Source organism: Xiphias gladius, chromosome 16 (genome assembly GCF_016859285.1).
Source record: "Xiphias gladius isolate SHS-SW01 ecotype Sanya breed wild chromosome 16, ASM1685928v1, whole genome shotgun sequence".
In the NCBI taxonomy this organism is placed as follows: domain Eukaryota; kingdom Metazoa; phylum Chordata; class Actinopteri; order Istiophoriformes; family Xiphiidae; genus Xiphias; species Xiphias gladius.
This window is the reverse complement of record NC_053415.1, coordinates 16,606,659-16,620,000: the sequence shown is the minus strand read 5'-3', so window position 1 is coordinate 16,620,000 and position 13,342 is coordinate 16,606,659. Positions and strand designations below refer to the sequence as shown.

At 42.0% G+C, this 13,342-nt stretch overlaps 1 protein-coding gene across 1 annotated transcript in view; it reads right to left on the bottom strand.

Annotated features, from left to right (window-relative positions):
- Positions 1 to 13,107, bottom strand: part of igsf3 (immunoglobulin superfamily, member 3) — a 72,569-nt gene extending 59,462 nt beyond the window's left edge. Inside the window, exons 1-2 of the mRNA XM_040148978.1 lie at positions 12,371 to 13,107; positions 12,117 to 12,246 (exon numbers count right to left, since the gene is read on the bottom strand). Of these exons, the coding sequence (XP_040004912.1) occupies positions 12,117 to 12,156 (40 nt within the window). The 5' untranslated portion in view covers positions 12,157 to 12,246; positions 12,371 to 13,107. The remainder of the gene's footprint in view (positions 1 to 12,116; positions 12,247 to 12,370) is intronic.
- Between the last annotated feature and the right edge of the window lie 235 nt (positions 13,108 to 13,342).

The following is a 13,342-nucleotide window of genomic DNA, read 5'->3' as shown; positions in this document are numbered from 1 at the left end:
AGTGATGAGGCGAGGAAAAGATTGTCTGGTGAGAGAAGAGGGAAAATGAGGAAAAGGGAGGAAGCTAAAGAGAAAGTGACAGCTGCCTCCAGGGTGATGAACACCACAAAAATGCACAGAAATGAATATATGTGCTGCCGACTTAAATGTTGCACATATATGTATTACAGAGAGAGTTAAACGCTGGAGAGAGATGAAGAACATAAGAGTATTTTCCTCTCCACATTTCTCAACGCTGGTTAACCATTCTCCAAAATCACTCTGCATCTTTCTCCCTCTGGGCCTCCAAAAGCATTTGACCTTGTTAACATCATTAACAGAGAGAGCAAGAGCAGGAGACAGACAGAGAGATTCCAAGATGAGAAAAAAGTGGAGGGAGAATAATGAAAGCATTAGAAAGAGGAAACATTTTAATCTAATGGAAACATTAACATTTAGAAAGGATATGGCCATGGTACACTTCAAATTGTATGCTTTTCCTGTAATTGTGCAACAATTACTTATACGTGCTTCATTATTTTTTGGCCTACAAGATTAGAAAATTGCCTATTTTTTATTGACACTAATGTGCTTCTACTAAATCCGACATAAGAAGTGAATTTGTGCCTGTGTATATGGGTTGATGGAGTAACACTGTGGTATGAGAAAGTGTAAAAATTCTAACATTGTCCTTGGGCAAGAAAGTATATTTCTGGCTTCTCACTCTTTGTACATGGCACTGAATAATCTTGTCATCCTAATGTAAACCATCTAATGGACTGATAAGAATCCCCACTCTTCCTTCCCCATAGCTTTCTCAGAATCTTGGATCTTTGATTGATGGGCTCCTGGCAGCATCAAACATTACAATTCAGGTCTTTTCCTCTCAGGCTTTTCCCACTCCATGTCCTTCTCGCAGTGATAATCATCATCTATGCCAGAATGTACAAATCAGTGTAGCAGGGTTATCATTGACAACTGACCCTTCTTGACAACACCTTCAACAAATCCCATATCCACTGCCTAGTTTATTAACTGGAATGTTTTAAAGACAAATAAGGTTGAGAAAAGGAAGAGAAAGGTAAATGATTTTCAGTGTTCAAGGGAAAACTTTCTAGCTGCTGCAAGTCGGTCAGCTGGGAAACAGGTGTGATGCTGTGTGCGAGTGTCTATCATGGAGGAATACAGCAAGAAAGACAGAGTAAGCGTTCTTACTTCCATTAGAGGGCCAGACAGACAGGCCAGCAGACTGACAACATTCACAACAACTGCTCATTACACCCACGCAGCTTAAATCGGAGGAAGAACAAGAGAGTACAGGAGCCTTCATAGAGTCCGAAGATGAAGAGGATTTACTGAGTGTTATTGTACGGCTCAAGTAAAAAGAGGCAGGCGATGCTAGTGGTACAGATGCAAGGATTACAAGATGAGTACGGTTACATGGAGGGACAAATTCACTTAGGGAGTTGTCGTAAGCCAGCAATATCGAGGAGGACTCCCCATCAAACTTTTTCTGTGCCTTAGAAGGCAGTAAAAAATAGCCAGAGGGCAAAGAAACAACCTAACATAAAGAGACAGACACATATATGTACAGTATAGTGTATGATTTTACTGCACATTCATGCTCCCTCTGAGACCCACTCTCTCTCTAGCTGGAGTACAAAGAGTTCACATGCAAATGTCTTGCGTAGTTCTGCTTTCTGTCTCTCTCTCTTTATTTCGACAACTAGGACACAGCTGCTTTTTAAAGAAATAGTTCGACATTTTGGGAAATATGCTTATTCGCTGTCCTGCCAGAGTTAGACGAGAAGACTGATACCACTTTCACATCAATGTGGTGAACATAAGGCTAGAGCCAGCAGTCAGTTAGCTTAGTTTACAGCTAGCCTGGCTCTGTCCGGTGGGAGCAAAATCCAGCTACAAGCACCTCTGAAGCTCACTAATTAACTATTGATATCTTGTTTGTATTATCTGTACCAAAATGAAATGTAAAATCAAGTAGTTTTTACAGAGGGTTATGAGTTGGGCCAATCCTCATTGTCACAGCAAGACTTCAGTAAGTTACTAATTACAGTAAAAAAAAAAAAAAAGATTTGTTATTGTTGAACAGAACTGCTTCCCTGTTTCCAGTCTTTATGATATGCTATTCAGATTCAGATGATAAACAGAATGATTTTACATTGATTTTAAAGCATGCATGCTTTTGCTTTCAAGACTCAACTAATTCAAGTCTCTCAGCAGTCAAGTCCGTGTCAAGCCTTTCATCTCCATTTTTGTGACTCGGATCCAAGTCTCAAGCCTACGGACTCCCGCTTTGTGTCACACCTGGGTCATGTTTATCCTCTGCTCTCACCATGCTTACTAGTCCCAAGTTATGGGCCCCCTGGGCTACAACAGTCATGACCCCACCTGCGCTGTTGCTCATAACAGCTGGTGAGACCATGATTAAAGCAATGGGGGGTTTCAGCAATAATTCATTCTTTTGTGCCAGTGTGTTACCGCACACGGTACTGTGGCAACTGCACTATAAATGTAACTAAGTGTAGGAGCTATACATGCTGAGCAGAAATGTGATTGGTCTGAGTGGGCTGATTCATATTTTCTTTCCATTTCCGGTGCTTCCAGTATTTGTCGATAGTGTCAACAACACAGAGCAGATCGTAATCTATCCTTCTGGGCTGAACAGCTGCCTCCTCATCCTCCCTCCTACACCCTCAGCTGCTTCGCCTTCTTGCTGGACCATGATGTAAAATAGCTTTTGACTTTTAGTTTTTCATCCTGAGTGATAATGTCAAACACATAATCAGCACTACAGTGATTCCTTCTCAACCTTTTAAATAACATTTTCCGTAGACATTTTCAATCAAAATTCTCATTAGTGGTGCCAAATTGTTTTCCTCCTCCTCCTCGTCTTGCAGAGCTACTGTTCCTCAAATGCTATGTGTTGCTTTATTGCTCTATCCCTCGACATGAAGGTAAACATGATTACTTTAGAGCTTTGTTAGGGAATGATTACATGTCCCTCCTACTTTGCAGCAGTGCAGCAGTAGTCAATAAGGAAAGCTTGTGCGGCGCACTAACGCTGTTACTACACCATCGTCACATATGGCACAGCTACAGCAATATGTTGACATATAAATACAATTAAAGCCTAAATTTTGCAGCTGGGTAGCAATGTCTCTCTTGCCTCTGTCCAAAAGGCCACAGTAAAAAAATGTAGTGCTTGAGATCAACTCATTGGACTGTCTAACTCCTGTAGTCACAGGCCGAGCAATGCCAGGCCCAACCAGGTCATTCACACACACAGATACACACACTCAGCACATTATATATAACTTATTCAACATAAAATAACGCTAGGATATTATGCTTTATTATACTGTACAGAAATACAAGAATTTTACTCAACCCAGGAGTTACAACGTTAGCAATCAATCAAAAGATTCATTTAAAGAAACCCAAGTGCTGTATATAAGAAGTAATTACACTCTCCATCATTTTCCTCATGAATGCTACTGTCAACTTGCTTTTAAATTCTGCTTCATTGATCACTGAAATGACAAAGGAGCAATTTTTTAAACCTACACTGCACAACTCTATACTTCTCACCATCATCTGGACAATATCGAGACATGACATGGCAGATATCAAAATAACTATATAAAAATGTATATGATATGGTTTTTTCATATTGTAAAGAGTAAATGCAGTTTTGCTAAATTAATATGCCACATTGGAAGTATTTAGTTTAGTGCTTAAAAGCAACAATCAGTCCTTCATTGAAAATATGGCTATAATCCCATCTGCTGTTTATAACAGTGGGGGAGACAGAAAGTTTAAAATGGGGGCAGAGACTAGTTGTCAAACTGGTTCTTTCATATCAGCCCACACAAGCACATACACATACACAAGCACACACACACACACACACACACACACACACACACACACACACACACACACACACACACACACACATACACACACACACACCTCTAGTACATTAAGAGTCTCCATCTACTCCCTTTGCCCGATCCATTAACTCTATATGGACACCTGCTACCCCACTAACCTCATCTCCCCAACCCCCAATCCCAAGCAAATGGACCCCTCATCCCTCCCCCCGAACAGACACATCCCCCACTCTGTGTGAATGACAAAGGACTGTGGTCTCTAATCTGCCCCAAACAAAACTTTCACAGAGACACAGATAAAAAAAACTTAAGCCATTATATCCTGTCATAAGCAACTGTTACAGCAGAGTCGACTGAACATTTGCATTAATTGTTCTAAAATTAAGTGAGGTTATAAAAACACTCCATTATTTTCGGTCATTATCCATCTTGTGCTTGTGCACAATTAAGGCTGACAGCTGTATCTACTTTATGTACAGTGGTAAGTTTTTGTATGACTGGCAGCTTGCTATCATTTCCCATGTTTGTGCATTAAGCTGCAGATTGGAAAGGAAACTAATTAACTATTAATTAGTCTACTTCAAACAGACTTTTTCTTCCATTGTCAGTCATTTTGCCTTTCAGGCAGTAAAAGACATGCGCTTGTAAATTCATGTATTTATGCATAAGCAGTTAGACACACAAACACACACATGCATCTCTTTGGTTTTAGGTGTAAAGCGGAAAACAAGCACATTAACAAAACATAATGGCAAAGTGAGTGACGTGTTCTTCATCATTGTGTGGGAGCATTTTTAAAAAGGGGAAAAAAAATGTAACATGCATGTAGACATTTATTCAAGGGCACACATGCATCTTTGAACATGCACACCACCTATGAATACGGATCAGCAGTGTGCAGGTGGGGAGCGGTAACCATGGTTACAGTGCCTGGTGTGTATCCCACCAGCGTGGGATCTGCTCGGGTGGAGGAGTGTGGCTACGCTGAAGGACAGCAGCTCTGGGCGCTGTGGGTGCTTCTCTGTGTGTGTGTGTGTGTGTGTGTGTGTGTGTGTGTGTGTGTGTGTGTGTGTGTGTGCGTGTGTGCGTGTGTGTGTGTGTGTGCGTGTGTAAGTGTGTGGAGGAGCAAAGTGGAATTCTCTCGCTGGCCAGTCATCGTCACTCCCGACACGGAACAGCAGAGGTGGGAGGAGCAGACAAAATCCCAAGGGGAACGGGGCTGGGTTAGTCTTTTAATTGGTCAAGGAAGGTGTTCATAAACAGTCCACGGTAAATGTAGCTGTTAAACGAAGATTCTTCCTCTGACACTGTAAGGGAGATGAAAATATCTGGTTTGAATCACTTGAGGGCAGTTTCTAATTAGTGCTCTTTGAAGAAGAGGTGGGTTGGGCATAGTATTGTTTAGAAAAGAGTGGGGGAGGGAGGTCAGAGGCTATTCACTGGGGGAGGAGGAGGCAGCTGGAGTAGCTTTTAAGTGTGTGAGTGAGATGAGGAAGAGATCCATGCAAATTTGCCCTAAAGAACACTTTAACGGTTTACAAACTGAATAGCTAAAGGGTTGTTGTTGTGTTATCAAGAAACACGAGATACAGTTTTAAGGCGTGAAGAGATGCAATTTTTCCCCCTATATGCACCTAACAGGGGTGTCATGCCGCTGCTGATATATGACCGCTGCTGATTTTTTTTTTTTTTAAATGATAGGAGAGGAGTTGAGAGGAGAGGGCTCTGTCTTATATCTTTACACACTAATATTATCTTATTTTTTGCTACGGCCGCTCTATATCCAGGCCAATTAACACACCTGTGAGTAAAGCATACTAATGAGAAAAACTTTACCTACTTTAAACTTTAGCTTACCTGATAATGACAGCACAATGATTATAACAATAAGCACCAGGTAGGTGTCAACACTGAAGCAAGCAATGCTGATCATGGATTCAGGATGATCATTCGCCGAAGGGAAAACAGTCCTGCAACTTCACATGAGTATCACATAGTAACATTGCAGCAAATGCACTCATCTGATAGGAATACACAAGGAAACACATATGTGTGAAATAAGCAACATTTGAAAGATCCACCTTGATACAAAGATTGTAAGAAAACCGGGAGGCGGGTGTTACTAAGCACCACCGTGATGTGCGAAAGCTGTCAATCTCAAAGGCAAGGGACAGATTCGCTCAAAGAGATATTAACATTACATATTATTTGGATGAGATTCCCCTAAAGAAACGGCGTAAATGTAAGTGATTTTATCACTGAAAATGTCCTTACATTTAAGTAAATTAACACTTATAATACAACCGTGTGATGATGCAGGTTAATTCTGGAAAAAAAGGACAGTTAAGAATGAATAATTGGAAGAATGATTGACAGGTAGCTAGCCAATAGCTAAGACCCAGTGGATGTAAGAGGTCACCAAGTGGGTGCACAAATGCAGTGTATGTACTTAGACCTCAAAAAAATTTTTGCTCGCCCAAAAAAAAAAAAACAAAAACAAAAACAAAAAACAAAAAACCAAAAAACATTTTCGCACGCGCGCTTCACCTCCGCTGCTACAACTCAATCATAGCGAAAACACTGAGATGTGCGGGTGCAGCCACGCAATCCTGTCAAAGAGATGTGATGTGGGACAGTCCTGACAGTTAACCAGAGGTGCTGCTCTAGAGTCAAAACCAAACACAAAGCAGACACTGCCTCTGCTCTGTATCCTGCTACAGCCTCTATCCTGATTGGCAGGAAGTCTCCCTCAAGAACTTCGTATCACTTCACACCGTCACTCATTTCCCTGTGTGAACTGGAGAGAGACTACAGCCCAAATCTGGGTCATGGGGGAGGATCATCATTAAAAAAATAAATAAAAATAAAAATAAAAAAAATGGACACTGCATGAGAAGAGTATCTGTGATTATCCACAGCTAACTGTTTTTGATTTACTGCTCAGCAAGCAATAAAGTTCAGTCAGTTCAGTCTCAAATGTTGAAAAAGGTGTTTTATCCCTTCACATTGACTTTTTTACCTTTTGGAGGAAAGAGAGAGGAAGGAACTGGATAACAGACGACAGTGGGGCTGTAGTAAAACTGCAGTGACAGTTGGGTGTGAGTTTCTGTAGCTGACTGTGAAGTCCGTATTACAGGGCAATTACTTGCCCTGTTAGTAGTACATTCTAGTAAAGCAAGATTTGAATTGTCCATAAGCACAAAAACAAACCCATGCTAGCATAATCAACCATCCCTCATTCAGTTCTATTGGTCCATGACTAAAAGACATCTCGTCCTCACCAACAGCAGAACAGCGACCCGAGGATGACCTGTGTTTTTATTATGCATCCCAACTTTAATGAATATTTACTGAAACCTTACCACACAGTTGGTGAGTGATAGCCAAGCTGACAGTCTTCTTTCTGCTTTTTCTATTGTTTGTTTTTTTGTCAGTTGAGTCAGCGATGTTATGATATGAAAAAACAATGGCACAAAAGGCGTCTTGTCATGGGTGTACACAAAGATGCGGGTCTAATGCTTATCATGCAAACAAGCCTGTGTGCCACTACAGAACATAGCAGGCACGGAAAATAACAAGGGGACCAAAGAGTACTGCAGTCAGACACCTGCACAAACCCATATTTCCCCCTAAAAGAGAGAAGTAGGTCCTCTGTTTCTGGTGACAACAGACAAAAACAATGAGAAACAAAACTTCACATGAACACACAATAAACTTTTCTGTAGCATTTACATAGAACAGCTATACAAAGAGCTAGACAGTGAGTTATTGCATTTTGCTTCACTGTCTAGACACCCCCCCGCCCCCGTGTGTCAGCTGACGCTTACAAACACATGGAAAGTATTCCCAGTGTGGTAACAGCTGACTCAAGATGTACAGCAAGAAGACACATGGCTTGACCACGCACACAAAAATCCCTGTCATTTTAGGGTGGGGGCTTCCAGTTGTCATTCTTATTCGGGACAGAGGAGAGGCTGGGGTGGGTATCAGGGAGTGGCACTGCAAACTTTGAATCCTGACAAAGTTTGAAATGCCTCTGAGTTGACCTCAACATTCCCATTACCATTGAATATTGAAAAGTCAACAGAAATAACTACGACACGTCTCTAACTTTTTTTAACATTGCCATTTTTCTCCTCTTTTCAACTTCCATTTAGTTAAATGATTTCTTTAGTATTTTGTATGACGTGATGACACAATAAAGCATCTTACTTGTTTTTAAACTTGCATCATAATATCAAAAAACTTGATGGCAATTAGGGAAGTTCTATGCAGTTGTCAGGATGAGTCTGTTCCATACACCAGATTTCTAATTGCTTTCACCATTAATTATAACCTTGTTTCACATTATGCAGAGACACATTTTAATGAGTTTGTCTGAAATGGAAAATGAGATGATTTAAATCCTAACCCATCTCAAGCATTTGTGACAATTGTCACAGCACCACATGCACAATCAAATCTGTACTTAAGTGGCTATAAGTGCTGTCCTCCCTATGTTGTGCAAAAGATTTGAATAAGAAAATGGCACAGTAATTATGCCTAAAATGGAAATGAGCGCTTAAGTACCTTTACGTTGTTTGATTGTGGCAATTATGCAGGGCTGGTTTTACACTCTTTCTGCACAAAGTTTGACGGTGTTACTACAACCACTTAAAACTTTTCTCTTCTCAATCAGTAGCACTGCATTTAGCCAGGATAACTGGTTTCACCTTTTCTTCGGAGTTCAAACAACTGATCAAAAACAGCGTCAAAAATCTGACTAAAACACTAAGAAACAACAAGACATCCGCCTACACAGCGAAAAGAAATGTAGGTGGATGGAGGAGAAATCAGATGCTCAAGGATCATACCAGTGTTTTCACATGTTTTACTAGCTTGACAAAAAAGCACATATACTTTATATTACTGCTGACCCTTTTTCGAAATATTGAGTTTCAACTTTTTGAATGTAGTTTTCTTACTCTCCAGGTAGTCACTGGTTTTCACCTATTTCTCTATGGACTCTCGAGTTGTGCATTCCATGAATATCAAGTCTTCAGTGTATTTTTTCATTCCAGTTTCACTGAAGTTCCATTGTTGTTGCGTGGTAATGCAGTTTAACTGCACTTTGATTTGAAATAACGATAAATAATAAAAAAAATGAATGCTTACATGAGGCATGCTTAAACTCTGCCAATACATGTTCATACCCTAGAGATATATATGAGTACCAATGGATGGAAGGAGAATAAAGCATTAAAAAACTGAAATGCTACAGCAGGGTTTAGAAAATTATAGGCAGCGATGTATAGTATTCATGGTTTATATCAAATTAGAAAAACAGGCTAAATCACTGGTATGGTCCTTAGTATCTGACTTCTGCTGAATATTGAGACACAAAGATGCAGCTGTTAGTGTGACTGTTATGTACTGTAGGGGTTTTGGTTAAGTTATGTTCCTTTTGAATAAGACGCCCGCCCACTGCCGCACCCCACTTTTGGCCAATGCTTATGAAAAATGTATCACTTCCTACCTATCCCCATGACCAACCCACTCTCATGGACGTACGTGCACATTCATCCATTACATGTTCAGATATGGTATCTATGGGTTGAAAACAGCACCCGTCCTACTGAGGTGGCAGAGCTAATCAAGATATATATGAACCATCGCATTATGACAGACGCATGAGCAACTTTAAGTGGCAGAATGTGCATCTTGTCAAACATAAACTTTAAGATTTTCCCATTTGTGCAATGTTAAGCTGCGCTGAGACCAGCTGATAAACAGGACCAGTGGCATCTCATCAGAACCTGGACGCCTGCAGACTGCTCTCCTGTCAGCCCAGTAAATGGAAACCACTCGGGCATTTCACAGTTAAACCAGCCAGTCTCACACATATTACGCTTTCAATTTAGTTATATAAACTGGGATGTCTCGAGCACTTTACGTCGGCTCCCCGTTTCACACGCGCGCTTACATAAAAATGGAAGCATAACCCAAAAAAAGAACACAATGGTACACCACACCAAATGCATGGCATATTTCTCACTCTCTGAGAGAAAATTAAGACATCCTGTTTCTAAAGCTAAGAAACACTGGTTCCTTCGGGCAACTTCTTTTATACGCTTTTTATCATATACCACGGTGCCACATAAGCACATGCACGCGCACTCACTCACACCTGGTTGCAAACTCAGCAGCATAAATAACCCTGATATAACATTTGCTATTACAAAATGGTGTAAGTGGCACATCTGGGTTTAAGAATGACTGATACAGTCACCAACTAACACACCTGTCGTCCACCTCTTTTTTTATGACTTTTTAACAAACAAATGAAAGTGCAAACACGTGGCAAAATTATACAGCTGATCACATACAAAAGACAGACACAAGCACATGTCCCTTAACACAGATGCTTGTTCTTGTATATGTCTGTAGAAGAGGGATAAATCATTGATATGGCAATATATTGCCATACATTCTGTTGTGATGTGTAATTAATACACTAGCACCAATATTGCATTACTAGAGCATGGCAGTATCCTTCCTTGAGAGAGATCAGCCTTTTGCCAGGGTGATATAATAGTTTTAGAGTATATTAAGGTGACACATTTACTATTTAGTCTACTGAATGAAAACAATGTGATTGGTTCTTATTTTTGAGAGACATAATTTTTGTCATTTTAGAGGTATGTTTTCCTCTTGGTTTTTGTGATGCAAAGTTGAATATTTTAAGGCTGCAACTAATTATTTTCAGTATCAGTAAATCTGCTAATTTATTGTTTGATCCATAAAATTTAAGTAAATCGTGTTAAATACCCATAACATGTTCCCAAAGCCACAAAGATATTTTGTTTACTGTCAGGAAAGACTCAAAACCAGAAAATATTCACATTTGAAGGGCTAGAGGAAGAGAATTTTGCAATGTTTGCTTAAAAATGGGAAGGCAACGTATCTCATATTGCAGAATTGTCAGCTTCGTATCACTAATAGAGCTGGCAACATATCATAATAGCATTAGAAAATATCCTGAGACCCTCTCTGATTTGTGCCAATGATCCACACAGACACACGCCACATAAAACCAAACCTACTCTTTCCTAACACCCAAAATGTTCCTCACCACCTCAAACTGCTTCCCTTTTAACCATATGATTCACAATTATTATGTAATATGAAAACCCTCCGTTATCCAGCCTACACTTTAGATAAGATCTGTATTGTGATTGTGTGCAGTCTTCCCTACTGTACAGTGAACAATACATCTCGCACTTTCATTGGGAAAACTCATTTGCAGCCCCCAGTCCCGGTGAAAGTGACATCTGATGCACTGAAAGGGGACGTGAAGCAAGGCACAGGCTGGTAATCCTCTTGGCTAAGTGGGGGCCTCCAGCGGGCCGACTTCCACTCCCGCCCCCGCCTCCCTCCTCTGACCCCCAGCAGCACTGACAGGCCTCCCAATCCAGGAACAGAAAAGCCATCTGGTGTTTGTTTGGGACAGTTCACAGGCAGGATGTACTGTGTATATGTGTGTGTCAGCAATCATGCCTGTATGAATCTTTGTATGTGTCACTGGGTGTCATCGGGTGTGTGTGTGTGTTTGAACTCGTATTTGCCTGTGAAATCCAATAAATTGAGGGTTAAGAGAGAATTGAACAAAGTGGCTTCACCTGAAGGGATGACTTACTGTACAACTCTAAAGCAAAGCTGGTACTGGGTGTCTTCACACCCACTGGATGACTTCATTCCTCGGGGGTGTTGGAGATGTGTGGCTCAGGTGTGTCCATGACGTGTGTGTGCCTATGTACTGTATCCATGTGTGTATTCATACATGTGTGTGGGTTAATTCCACACAAGTTCAGGTTGTCAATAGCAGCCCTTGAACACAGGAGGTCAGACTGTACAGGGTTAATCTGTGACTAAAGTCCAAATATCACATTAACCTAGTTCAGCACGCGCGCGCGCACACACACACACACACACACACACACACACACACACACACACGGCAGTTCACAGGCATCTGTTATTGTTGCAGCGATTATTGATGTAGCCTACTTCCACCTGACTCATGATGACTAGTGGCTGCTCTCCCAACTAACCCGTTCAAATTCACGTCTCATACAGGTGTGCTGTGACTGAGACCCGGCAGATGCTGGTTTACCTCGTTAATCTGAACAGACAGGGGACATTCACAGCAGAAATTCAGGCTGACAGCTTCTTCAGATGACTTACCAAGCAGCGCACAAGCCAGAAGGAGCGCACCGGCTGCCATTGTGTGTTGCCCCGCAGATTCACTTCCAATATTCCCTTATGATAAGGAGGCGATGTCTGGTCGGGTTTGACAGTGTAGTTAACCGCTGGTCTGGAATCAGACAGAGGAAGATAATGAAGGTCTAAGAATCCCGGGCGACAAAAGCGGCCAGGTTGTGTCCTGAGAGCCAAATCCACAGCCGGGGAGACCGGCGGTTTGCCAGTGTCCGACTCACCTCTCCGGCGTCCTCCTGCTTAAAACAAAAAAAAAAAAACACCACGGGTGGCGTTTCCCCTCGCTTTCACCCTCACCTATCTGCCTTAGTCGCTGACGACTTGTGGGTATGCCAGGCGCCTAGGCGACCCAACCCACTCCCCGTTTACGCATCCGAGACTGCGGAGGCGATTCGCACTCGCAGCCTGCTCGGTAAAAGACAAAAGTCCAGCGTGACTTGCGCGAATTCGGATAGGCTACCTAATGAAAGACAGAGGGGACTAAATGCATACAGGGGATCTCGGAGTCCCGGCGGTATGGAGTCAGACTGGAATAAGTCCTCGCTAATTTCCCTCCCCTTCACCGATGGGAGAGCAAATCGCAGTCAAAGCAGGCTCTGGCTTCCTCCACGGAAAATCCCGTAGACCGTAATCAGTCCCCCACTATCGCTCCCCAGAAACCCCGGTGGGCGGGCGCTCTAGATGGAGCAGACGAGGCTTTGTGCGCTGGCACAATAAAATCTGACTGATCAATCAATGCTGTAACTCCATACGCTGGGTTCTCAGTTGGCGATACACCTGAGCCAGTGAAATACGCACAAATACGCAATTCTACGACAAGTCGGTTCAACAGACCCAAAAAAAAAAAAGGCTACTTCACTCAAACACTTGGATTCTTCTCAATTATAATCTGGCATATGCTCTAATCTGGTCCCAGAGAGAAAGAGTCCAGCGCGGCCCCCCTTCCAACGCGACTTCCCTGTTTCCTGCCTGGCAAATCACTTTTGTTTGTCCGGCAGTTTGAAAACTTCTCGGCGTGCTGCCTGCCCCCACCCCCTATGAAAGACCACGCCCCGGCCGTGTGCTACACACCATCCACTACGGGAGAGGCCGAATCTGCATTTCTGAATTTAAATTCCGGGACAGGACGTTGGCGGGTTGAATAGGTTAAGTGAAGTGGAGGGCAATTAAGCCGCTACAACTACCAATTTTCT